The 13,001-nt window shown below is 44.7% G+C and overlaps 1 protein-coding gene across 2 annotated transcripts in view; it reads left to right on the top strand.

Annotated features, from left to right (window-relative positions):
* Positions 1-13,001, top strand: part of cerkl (ceramide kinase-like) — an 18,429-nt gene continuing 5,428 nt past the window's right edge. Inside the window, exons 1-5 of one of the 2 annotated variants that reach the window (XM_029136784.3) lie at positions 1-1,689; positions 2,679-2,788; positions 6,882-7,115; positions 11,285-11,416; positions 12,174-12,237. In XM_029136784.3, the coding sequence (XP_028992617.1) occupies positions 1,556-1,689; positions 2,679-2,788; positions 6,882-7,115; positions 11,285-11,416; positions 12,174-12,237 (674 nt within the window). In that variant the 5' untranslated portion in view covers positions 1-1,555. The remainder of the gene's footprint in view (positions 1,690-2,678; positions 2,789-6,881; positions 7,116-11,284; positions 11,417-12,173; positions 12,238-13,001) is intronic. The other variant, XM_029136785.3, reaches the window with a different exon arrangement.

Raw genomic sequence — 13,001 nt, forward strand, 5'->3', positions numbered from 1 at the left:
ATTGCACTGACTGGAGGATAAATGGAGAAATCGAGAGTACTGTGTGTGTGTGTGTGTGTGTGTGTGTGTGTGTGTGTGTGTGTGTGTGTGTGTGTGTGTGTGTGTGTGTGTGTGTGAAGGGCACAGATGTTCGTTCTGCAGGCAAGATTTTAATTTATGAAAATGATCTTGTTTATGCATGAGCGCCCCCTCCATACATACTGCTGCCCTGCTGTGTGTGTCTGTGTGTGTGTTTAAGTGTGTAAGTCAACAGGGACAATATGGTGACCATATCCCACCACTTACCCTCCCTCTTACAGTGGAATAATAATGACAGAAAGTCACACTGCAGTGTTAAGATTGAATATGTCCAAATGATATTATTTACATGTGTTTAGATGATATGAGAGATATGAGGCAAAAAAATCGTTCAATACAACGAAAAATCAATTTTCAATAATATCCGTAAATAAAATGTAACATCATGTGAACATTTCCGATCACACTGTGGCTCCAACTATTGTAGTAGCAGCAGCCTTTGTGTTTCAGTGTGTTGGCTGATCATAGCACTGATTAATGCAGCTTAAACTCAGCCATCTGTCATCGACACACACGCTGTGTGTGCGTTTGAGTTGCGCCGCAGCACATAATGCTATCTTCACGCCACAACCAGAAAAATCCTGTTCTCCGATTGGCTGCCAGGTGTCCGTTAAAATCACACCTCTGACAATCACTGCTTAATGTCCAGTATATTAAACTGCAGGGGTGATTTTAAAAAAAATACGTGCTAAAACAAAACTGGCAACCCTCTGTTCAACTTGGCAACCTTCCGAACCAGACAGTAAATGAAGCCAAACTACTAAGGATAGATGTAATTATGTTAAAAAAAAAGTCTCTCAACATTCGTTGAGGTAATTTTACACTTTGTGTTTTCTTTCTACATTTTACATAAGTTTATACATTGTTGTTTCTCTTTGTATCTCGATTAACTTTGTGGTATATTTGCTTTATATAATATTTGTCTTCTCTGTTGGTGTTTTGTTACTTCTTTCATTTGTATTTTGTTTGCTGAGGTAATTGTGTTTCTATTGGTGATCATTTAACTTTCTTTTCACTATTAGAGTATGTGTCTTTCAATATTTTGTTATATATATTTTATAATATTTTGTATGTTATTTTTCCAGTACAGGGTTGGGCTGTTCAATAAACTCCATCTTTGTCACCTTTGATGATTTGCCTTAATTCATCTTTTTAGTATTTTTACAGGGTAGTATTAGTATTTTTCTTTGTTGTTTCTCCGGAATTCATTACAAACGGCTAAACTGTTGAGTTTACTCTCTGTGTGCACGCGCTTCGCGGTATACTGGGTGCTTCAGCTGCACGGGAGCGCGCACACCCGTTGATTACCACCGGCCTGACGCGCGCCGTGAGTCCGCGCGGCAAAGCTGCTGCCCGTCGCCATAGCGACAAGACCCCGGAAACACAGCGGTGGTGATCAGCTTAGTGCACGTTTATCTGTCTCTTTGTTTACCAGAGACGAGCAGTGATTGTTTACTTGTTTGTTTGACTCGTAAACATGTCGGAACCTGAGGAGGAACTGCGGGAAGACGCGGCCGAGAAGAAGAAGAGGGAGAAACGGAGCTGGAGGAGGAAGAAGGAGAAACGTGAGCAGGACGAAGAGGAGCAGGTGGAGCAGGAGGAACAGCACAGGTGAGCGGTTCTTCCACCTCCAGGTTCTGAACAGAACCAACGGGGTCTCTGATGGACCGAACAAAAGGAAGAAAGCGTAAAGACCCCGTCACAGTAAAAGTATGAAGCATCACGAAACTCTGAAAGTAAAACGTCCTTCAGGGCCGCGCAGAGACGTTTTGTGGGCGGGGCTTAAAGCCACAATTGGGCTCTGTCGATTTTTAGCAGCAACATATGTTGAGAAGGTTACAGTTTTGTGAAGTGATTTACTCTTATATAATATAGTTATAACCATAAACCCATAACTTGATCTGACAGCTTCTGCACAGGCTTGTTTTAATACGTCAAGAAAGTATGTCTAGAAAAAGTGTTAAAGTGTTTATTTGTTAATTTATATATTTACAGAATGTAGTATTTTTTACGGTTTATAATCACTTGTGTCAAACTATCAGTGCAGTTCAATAAGTAATACCAGATCTGGAGCAGAACTGACTACGCACTAATGCAGGAGACAATATGGTGCCCAACATTTTTTTTACATTTTGGCGGAAGCAGTATGAATTATGTAGTAATATTATCCTGTGAGTAGGGACATAATACTGTACTGTGCCACTTTTATGACCCCCTCAGAGACTTACTCCATCTGCTAAAGCGTCTCCAATAGCGCCATCATACATTTGTCTTGAACCTCGCAGCTTTCTGGCATGTCAACACAAAAAGTTGCCTAGGGCACCAGTGAATCCAGAGCTGGCACTGGTTGGATGGAGAGATCTAGTGAAAGCCGTCTATTGTGTTCACAGAGACCATACACACATTTGCATACAATGTTGTTTTCTTATAGTTTATGATCTGAGTCTCAGGTTTTGACCATGGTCAATTATTCCACTCACCATTTTCTCAGACGGGAAGTAGCAAAGCTGTGTTGTCAAGTCACTTTACTTTGGAGCTCCACTACTGTAGCTGTATCTATTCACTTGTCTTCCAATATATTCTATCTGTATGTGTGACAGTGAGGGTGTTGTGCTGCGCGGGATATTCAAACTGGGGAAGAAGAGCCATGATGTTCTGCTCACCCGAACTAGACTGACCTGGACCCCCATCATCCCAGAAACCCCGACAGGTCAGTTTCCACCGTCACAGGTTGTCATGGTTACCAGTAGTCCTGCCTCAGTCAGGAAGACTGGACGTATGTCGGGCCAGCTGGTGTGGTAATGGAGAAGTTGAGACCACCTGAAACTTGACATCTGGTCACACACATCCACTACTTGGGAGACAATTCAGTTGATTCTACTAAGAGTTAAACTAAACCTTGTTTCACTTCTGTAGTCGACCAAATCTACAAAATCTTACATTTTTCTTATGTGTTTTAAAACGCATCACTTGAGAGCAAAAACATTTCTTTAGATACTGTAAAATATACTCAGTGGAACTGCGGATGAACAGTGATGTCTGCATCCTCCAGCCATCTTCAGCCTTGCAGTATCACTTCTCTCAGTCGAATTAAGGGAGGACGCAGTTTGTTTTGAATTAATCACTTTGCTGGAATTGTCTCTGGATAAAACCAGGTTGACTGACCTACGCACAAGGCAGGATAAAATCCACGAAAGGTTAACGCATTGTTCAAGATAATACAAATCATTTAGAGGAGAAATGTGACTGTCACATGACCCCCCCCCCCCCCTCCCCCCTTGTACATGAACCTACAGGCTCTGACTGGTAAAGTGACACCCGGCCACCATCTCTCTTAGAGTTCACTGTGGCTTCCTGCAGCTCTGATCACAGCAGAAGCTGCAAGAATTGACTGCTTTGCTTGGAACGTCAATATATAACCACACTAAATTAACTGTTATGCTAAAAAAATGAGTCAAATAAGACAAACAACTAGAAAAAAAAACAATATTTAAAACAAAGAAGAAAACAAAAAAGAAAATGACATGAAAGGAAAGTAAAAAATGGTGCCCAGTGAAGAGAGGCTCACACTGGGCTAATGTGCTCTTTGGATTTCTCTAAGAGGTTGGCAGATGTATTTTGCACCTGCAGGCTTGATACTGTTTTAAAATGCTTGTGTGACTTGCTCAAGGTCGTTGTATTTGAGGAAGGACCAGGTTTTTGCTCCATCTCTGGGGGACGTCTTATGAGACTTGGTTACATCCAACTACTCAGTCCAATGTTTTATTTTTCAAATCTGAACCAGTTTGGTTCTTTCATTGTTAACACAGTAATTGGATCATGTCGATGATCACATTGTGGTGAGATTATGTTAATATTCTGTTAATGTTTTGCATTGTGTGTTAGTTTTTGGTTGAGATTCATTCAGACGGAACTGGTTAGTAGAGCAAGAAAGAGTGTATGTGTTTGGGGCTGAAGCCAATCTGTTTTGCTGTATTTCATCCAAGCTAATATCATTAAGCCAGCACTGTGTGTGAGTGTGTGTGTGTGTGTGTGTGTGTGTGTGTGTGTGTGTGTGTGTGTGTGTGTGTGTGTGTGTGTGTGTGTGTGTGTGTGTGTGTGTGTGTTGGCAGTCGTAGAGAGCAGTTGGTTTGGCCCGTGGGGGGTTATTAGTGTCTCTCAGTGTGAGGAGATTAACACACACACACAGTTAGCCTGTCAGCATGTTGTGCTGTGTGTTGATTAGATATTTCTACAGAAATGGATAAGCTGTTACCTTCTACGATACTCATCCTCTCTCACCCAGCAACCTGCCTGTCTACCTGTCTGTCTGCCTGCCTGTCTGTCTACCTGTCTGTCTGCCTGCCTGTCTGTCTACCTGTCTGCCTGCCTGTCTGTCTACCTGCCTGCCTATCTGTCTACCTGTCTGTCTGCCTGCCTGCCTGCCTGTCTCCCTGCCTGTCTGTCTACCTGCCTGCCTGTTTGTCTGCCTGCCTGCCTGCCTGTCTCCCTGCCTGTCTGTCTGTCTGCCTGCCTGTCTGTCTACCTGTCTGCCTGCCTGTCTCCCTGCCTGTCTGTCTGTCTGCCTGCCTGTCTGTCTACCTGTCTGCCTGCCTGTCTCCCTGCCTGCCTGCCTGTCTGTCTACCTGTCTGTCTGCCTGCCTGCCTGTCTCCCTGCCTGTCTGTCTACCTGCCTGCCTATCTGTCTACCTGTCTGTCTGCCTGCCTGCCTGTCTCCCTGCCTGTCTGTCTACCTGCCTGCCTGTTTGTCTGCCTGCCTGTCTACCTGTCTGTCTGCCTGCCTGTCTGTCTACCTGTCTGTCTGCCTGCCTGTCTGTCTACCTGTCTGCCTGTCTGTCTCCCTGCCTGCCTGTCTGTGTACCTGTCTGTCTGCCTGTCTGTCTCCCTGCCTGTCTGTCTACCTGTCTGCCTGCCTGTCTACCTGTCTGTCTGCCTGCCTGCCTGTCTGTCTGCCTGCCTGTCTACCTGTCTGCCTGCCTGCCTTTCTGTCTGTAGCTGACAGGCTGCAGAAGATGCCGACCTCGCTGGGATCCGCATGGTAAAACAGATTTTGAAAAGACATTAGGTTCAATTAATAAATGAACTGTAATTAGTTGAATGCATGGTTCACTTGTATTCAGTAACATTTTTGCATTCGTAGTAATGAAGTGGGAAGTTCTGCTTTCCTGGTTCTGACCAGGGAGTGTAGATAAACAAATCAGTAGTTTCTATTAACGCTGTCATCAGTGACATCGAGGGAGCGAAACTGCGCTGCAGCCTCGTGTTTGTGATGCACAGCTCCCCACAGTCAGCCACATGGTCCGGTCATCGTGAGACTGGAAGGCCAGCGGGCTCCTGTGTGGCGGCCCTCTGCTATTTATTTCACAAGTGCTAGTGTCAAAGTGTTCAATTTAGAGTCCAAGAAGAAGAATTGCCCACAAACAGTGAGTGTGAATCAATATTAGGTCAGAACCATTATCATACAACATCATATATGATCTTCTTTAGAATATATGAGTATATGTGTTGGCACAGTGGGTCAGTGAGGGCGTGATGGGAGGCTCATCTCCATCTGGAAGCAACCAACAGGCCACTTGTGATGGCTACACAGTGTGTGTGCAGCAGCTCTGTGGGTGCTGTCAGCTCACATCAGTCTTCAGAGTCATTATTGGGGAGGACAGAAAATCTGTCGTTCCATCTTTTAATATATTTTTAAATGTGATATATGTTTCCACCGGCAAAGAGAAACATGCAATTTTGGAGCAGTCACATCAAAGCTGAATGAACCGTGAATGATTGATTCCTTTGTCACAAAAAATGTGGGCTGGAGAAATCACCACATTCCAAAATAAAATCACATTTAACAGAAAAAAGGAAAATGTAAATATTTTTCTCAGAAGCTGTGGAGATCTAGATCTAAATGGACACACACCTGTGGGTTTGTTGTTGTGATTGATGCGTGGCCATGGTTATCAGAATAAACAGTCTCCTGCCTTGTCCACTTATGATGACAGTGTCTGCTGTGCTGCTGCTCATAACCTGGTTGGAGATCAACATATAAACGTTAAAGTGGTAAAAAAAAAACTGCCTGAGAATCAACAAACTGGTTTGTCTCCTAGCAAGTAAACAAAATCTGTCACACATGGTTGGGAGGTTTAAATCTGGACTCATTTCTGATTGAACTGGATTATTATATCTCATTAAGATGTTTGTTTAATGTACAGATGTTCATCCACCTGCTGCAATGTGTCCTTCTCTCACACCAGCTTAATAAATGCAATAATAATGTAATATTAATTACACAAACAACGGGGGAGGGAATTATTCATTCATCAATACGTTTGGAATTGTAAGAAGGCAGTAATTCTTTATTATTTGCTTTATATTAATTTACTTATTTTTATCAGTGTTCTTTTCTTCAATTCTGCAAAGTCTTGATCATGGCGCAATTTTCATTTCACTACTTTTTTGGTTTTGCAAACATGTAAGTGACGAATGAATCTCTTGAATGTTGAATTATATTATACAATCTTGAAATGTTAATGAATGAGAAGTTGAGTAAAGTGTGTTATATAACTGTCAGCGTGCATCTGAGCTCTGCTGACATTATCCTGAAAGGATTGGATGATTAACACGGACCAATCACATTCACGATTTCCTGTCTAATTACACTGATTGACAGGTGCTGGTCTTCTGCGGATGAACTGGTGAACACACTTTAAAATCAACCTTCCTTTCCCGAATGCAACACCTAAAAAGACTGTTTTAAAGTTCACAGTGTTGCGCTGCGTTCAGGGACCGTGCGTCACCGTGCTCTCTCTCAGCAGGTGAGGCGTGCGCGGTGCAGCCAGGTGTGCTGCTGCTGCAGGACGTGTTCGCGGTGAAGGTGAAGCGGCGGCGCGGAGCGGGGCAGCAGTCGGGGGGCGCCGTGCTCGGCGTGGCTCTGTTCTGCTGCAGGAGGAGGGGCAGGAAGCTGGAGGAGGACACGCTGCAGCTGCACAACGCCTCCGCCGAGCACACGCACGCCTGGTACAACACGCTGAGCGAGCTCATCGCAGGTAGAGCACACGCAGACATGAGACGAAGCCTCACGCAGCGTCCTGCGTTACGTAAGAGCTGAGCTCAACTGGAGACGTGACTCAGGAGTTCTGTGGAGTTATACTCTAAGATGATTACATACACTGCTGACTAACACTGGTATTACTAGCATTAGCTATATGTCATCCATATCATCTTCTTACTTTGCCCCGTTTGACCTCTTCTATTAAATATTCACTCATTAATATCTTTAATGTTGCTTTAACTTTTCATCATGTGCTTTCATCAGGTTGTCCACGATTTTCCTGGCATCATCACTCATGTTTCATTCAGATCCAAATACAGCCAAGTCTATTTTCAGCCTCAAAGCTGCTAACATTAATGCTTTGCTATATTAATAATTTACTTTGGTGAAATGAGAAAAACATTTGCAATTATTTCATACGAGATGCGTATTTATCATGTGTGCTGGTTGGACACGTTCAGTTCTAGCAGCTCGGATTATAATTCATTGTTTCTGCCACTCAGTTTAATGAAGTGAGTCATGGATGCTGTGGATAAAGCAGGACAGCTAATCTGCTAATCCACCGAGACAAAGGCACACACATCACACACGCACCAGAACCGCTTGCTAAGATGCTGTCAGCAGCTGAATCAAGTTGTCTGTGAAAGAGATTATTAAAATACTGTCTACTTGTCCACTTCACTTCCGTTTGCCAGGACATTCACCTCAGGAAACCTTTAGCTGATGTTACAACCATAACTGGCTCTTACGATTAAAATTTTTTATTTGATTCTAGGCTCTATTAATGGATAAATAAAACTATAACCCCCTCTTTATGCAAAAACTCTTTGGGCCGAGAGACTGAAAAGACCTATTTCAGCTGTTCCCTCTATCTCACTTTCCTCTGATTGGCCGACTCCTGGAAACTAACCTCCTCAAAACCACCTCTATTTCTGTAATTCAGCAGCCACATAGTGCAAAACACCATCTTCTCTCCTGATTCCTCTTTCCTTCAGTAGCAAGAGTGATGAACTGTAAATAAGCAGTTGTTCCCCAACAGTTCTGGATGATGATGCACACTCACTCTTCAGCAAAGCATTTCAGGTTTTCTGTCTCTGATGCTACAAGGCTTCCATAAATGAGCAGGTTCAAAGGTCACGGGCAGGCGCTGCCATTGTCCTCTCACCATGGCATTGGTCTGACACGTTATCGCTGGTCACCTGTCTGTCTGTCCATCAAACCGAATTGGCCGTGAGGCCCTGCAGCGAAGTCACAACTTCTTTAAGTGTTCGTGTTTGGTCCGTCACACACGCATCAGGGCTCACAGGTCGTGTGTCAGCTCGCGTGGTCACACTGCACGTCAAACTGTGACGGCTTTTGTGACTTCACTGTGTGCGTGCGCGTGTGTGTGTGTGTGTGTGTGTGTGTGTGTGTGTGTGTGTGTGTGTGTGTGTGTGTGTGTGTGTGTGTGCGCGCGTGCGTGTCGTAAACACAGCGAGTCGCGCTGCTGCTGTGCGGACATTAAGCCTATTTTCCAGCCAGAGGTCAGCATGAAAAGCGCATTGTGTGGATCGTGGTGTCGCGGCGCAGACCGTCCAACGCCACTTCTTAACTTCCAGATCTGAACATTCAGCTGCACAATAGTGAGCAGAGAACAGACACTTCCTGTTTCCAGAGCGCTACTGGGAGCTGCGCGCCGTGTGAAGCAGCTGCAGAACGCTGCACACGGCGTGAATGGCAGTCAGAGTGACAAAAGGCGGGCAGGGATGCTGTATAGAGTCTGCTCCATACACGCCGTAAGGCGGCGGCATGGATTTACTGCAGTTGTTTAACAGCACAACAGACTGACAGGCTGGCGGCAGCGCCGGCGCTCACGGGACGCTTGGGCCGAGCTCGCCCCGGGCCTCCAGGTGCCGTCGCAGCTCCTCCCAGATCAATTGTCTTGTCAATCCGCTGTGGAGCTGCTGCTCGCTTACAGAGCTGTTAGTCCGGGCTCAGGGTGACAAAGTGAACACAGGGGGAGGCGTCAGCGGCCGGCTGGGTGGCGTCATAAGGTCAAAACCACAGCGTCAACACGCTGACAGTGGACGGCCCGTAGGAGCGGGCTCATTCAATTCACTTCTCTCTTTCAAACCTTCACCCAATCATACTAGGACTCACCTTTCAGCGGCTAAAAGCTAATACGACAGCACCTCAAAAGACTCGCATTCATGTTTTCATGGCTCAAACTGCCCAGTGTGAAATGAGGCTTAAATGTGAGAAGCTGCGTATTGTCGGTTAATATTCTCAGACGCATTCAGGGACCTGCTGTAAATACTGAATGTGGGGATTGAGAAGTAAAAAAATAACCTTTTTTCACATCTGTGTGGTGAGAGTGTCTTTTACAGTCCACTAACATATTTTGTTATATGGTTTTGTTGACTATTACTGATAAGAAACCAACAGCGTGGATCAAACTGTGGAACTGTGCAGGTACTGTTCTGTTCTAGTTTGTATGTAACAGAAGCGATTGTTCAGTCTGTGTGTGTGTTACATATTAACCGGTGTCCATGAAGTCACGGGCGTAACCGTGGTGATGGGCCTACCTGTCCTCGTTTCATATTCAGGTTAAAGACTTTATTAGTTTGTCAGGAGACAAATGTTATTGCACAGAAGCGCATTGACCACCGGCCTGTTAATGTTCTGCTCAACCCATTTCAAAGCAGCCTGGCAACCTGAGCGTAGTAGGAAGAACTGGCCAATGCTCAGTGACTGAGGATGTACGTCACGCGAAAAGGTACTGTGTTTAAACAATTCAACAGGCGGTGAGGCTTCAAGTTTCATCTGCATCCAAAGAGCAGTCAGTTAATTAGAAACAGGATTAAGCTGCAACTAAACATCAAGTAACTACTGCTCATTCAACATTTAATACATATAAAAAAATCGATAAATGTTTACAAACTTGTGGGAAAATTATGTAAATTTCACTTAGGCCAAGAAATTATGCATTATATAGTAATCCAAAGCAAGAAACCACAAGCCCAACAATAATTAGAATAAAACGTTGATTAGGTAAATAAACAGATCATTTAGAAATAAACAGTGTTCATACAGTACATTTGCAGATGTGCATACTGTATCTACTGCACACACACGACAGGCTCCTAACGTCTAAAGCTCACTACTATTAATGTTACAGATTTTTTTAGGTATTAGAGGAAGACGGAAACTACTGTAGGAGACAAATTTAAATCGGATGCTTGAAGCCTTTGATTATTGTTCCGGCAGCAGCTCTGTCAGAAACCCAACACTCCTCCTTGACAACACTGGGATTGTTTACCATGGTAACACTTTATCAATGCCATAGCAACCTACTGCCGACCGAGGCTGGAAGATGATCTGATGGGGACCTGATCTCCCTACATCTACATGTCCGCCTGCCTTTCTTCTGAGAAAAATATCAACAAATTGAATGCCGTAGCCTCCCGTGGGACAATGTGTGTGAGAGAGCGCATCAGTTAGAGAGAGGGAGAGAGAGAGAGAGAGAGGATTCAGGGACGGGGTCCTTTTGCCACCTTCTCTTGAGCACAACCTTATCCTAAAGATCCGGGTCAGTGTGTTCTGAGTGTTAATTTGGGCGAGGCTGTTTTTAGGCGACGCTGAGGAGATGGAGCTTGTGGTGATGCTGGGAGTCCAGTAGGGAGTAGAGCAGTGGGAGAGTGGCTGGTCAGAGCTGTGGGGTGGGGCGGTGGCGGGGGGTGCACTGTGTGTAACGGTGTGGGGTCATTAACGGGCCCAGATTATGGCCTTTTGGGAGCAGATTATAGTGATGAGCTGGATAATGGAGCTGGTGCGCGCGTGTGTGTGTATTGATCTGTGCTGGTCTATGGGGGTTTATAATGCAGTCTCTAAATCTGCCTAATGACGAGCTGTACAGGGGGTCAACGTGTGTGTAGAGTCAATACCACACACACACACACACACACACACACCGTCCTTAAAAACAGATTTCAGAACCTTCACCCACATGTGAGAACAGTACTCAGATGTTTATCAGACTCTAAAGCATCAAATCATGAACAGAAATCCAAAGTGGACGGATCATGAACTTCCCAAACCCAATGGGCTTCATTCTGTGTGGCTGTGAACATAGTTCACTAGTTTTCATCCAACAGGTGTTGACTACTGATAAACGTGTGTGTGCAGGCTTCAGCAGTCGTCCCAGGTACGTGAAGGTGTTCATCAACCCCAGCAGCCACAAAAAGGAGGCCGTGCACATCTACAGGGAGCACGTGGCGCCGCTCTTCAAGATGGCCGACGTCCGCACTGACATCACCGGTCAGTTCAGCCACTGATTGCACAACGCACAGAGTGAAGTCTGCTACGGTTCTGTTCAGACGGGTGCAGCAGAGCTCTCAGTAGAACGCAGTTGTTGATTTTTACCGTTAGGTCTCGACGTTAATGACACGAGAGAAGACACTGTTAAATCTGTGCGTACAAGAGGTCCAAAGGTCAGCACTAATGGCTGTTTCTGGTCGCTAGGTAACCTGATACAGGGGGCGGAGCTTAGTCCATCTGCTGTGAGGAAGACAACCTGGTCCTCTACTCTCGTTTCCTTTTCCTTGCCTTTCATTGTTTCCTGGACTTTCTGTTTCTGCCCCATCTCTGCCTCTTGTGTCCTTTCCTTCATCCTTCTGGTTCCTCCCCTCACTTGTTTCACTTCTATCCCTTTTTTCCCTTTCTCTTCTCATTTTTTGTTCACAGACTGTACATTAAATTTGCTTTCTTTTAAGCATTGATTTCCATCTTCTTTCATGTTCTTTTCCTTTCTGTTTCTCTTCCTTGCTTATTTCTTTCCTCACGCTTCATTTATTCTCCCCTCATCCTCGTGTCTTCTTTCTTTCCCATCCCTCTTTCATCCCATTTTTTTCTCCTCCCTTCCTCTCAGCAGATGGTGTGATATCCGTTGTCCCACTTTTTTTTGGCAGCTATCGAACACACACTCTACATGTGACCACACACGTGCATGAACACTGTCTCTGTCCACCTCAGTGTCTCTCCATCTGTTTACATTTCTTTTTCCCTCTCTCTTCAGTGACAGAGAGGAAAGGTCATGCTCTGTCAGTGATGAAGGAATGCAAACTGGACGAATATGATGGGTTGGTTCTCTCTCTCCTATGATGTTGAAATAATTATTTGTTGCATATAAACTGATGAAACACTTTCAAAAGAAATCCTAGTTGTATGAAAACTATTTTTAAAACAGAAATCCAGGACATTGATACTGAAGCTAAATAACTATGTTTGATAAACTGAGAAGTCCTTCTTCCTCATTAGACTGAAATGAACCAGATAATTGAACAGTTTACTTGAAGACGCTGACACTAAAACACACTGACCCAGACTGATTACCCACACGCACACATAAACCAACACACACATGCACACAAAACCAGGAAAAACACCAAAGGTCAACTAAACTAGCTTCTTTAAACATAAAGATAGCTACAACTGTGGCTGCAACCACATGTTCAATAACACTGATTAAAATCCCCTCACTCCTCATGCGGTGGTGTGTGTGTGTGTGTGTGCGTGTGTGTGTGCGTGTGTGTGTGTGTGTGTGTGTGTGTGTGTGTGTGTGTGTGTAAGCAGCTTCTGCACTCAGCCCCAATAAAGCTTAATGTGCTTAGGGAAGATTAGCTCAGCGTTGCTAAGCTAGCTGCTGACTCTGTGTGTGTGTGTGTGTGTGTGTGTGTGTGTGTGTGTGTGTGTGTGTGTGTGTGTGTGTGTGTGTGTGTGTGTGTGTGTGTGTGTGTGTGTGTGTGTGTGTGGCTGCTCTGGTGAGGATTTGGTTGAAACCTACATTTGCCAATTAGTCTGGCTGTCACCGTGGCGACCAGAGCTTCATGTAATCCCATACATA

The sequence above is a fragment of the Betta splendens genome, chromosome 21, assembly GCF_900634795.4.
Source record: "Betta splendens chromosome 21, fBetSpl5.4, whole genome shotgun sequence".
NCBI classification, from domain to species: Eukaryota; Metazoa; Chordata; class Actinopteri; order Anabantiformes; family Osphronemidae; genus Betta; species Betta splendens.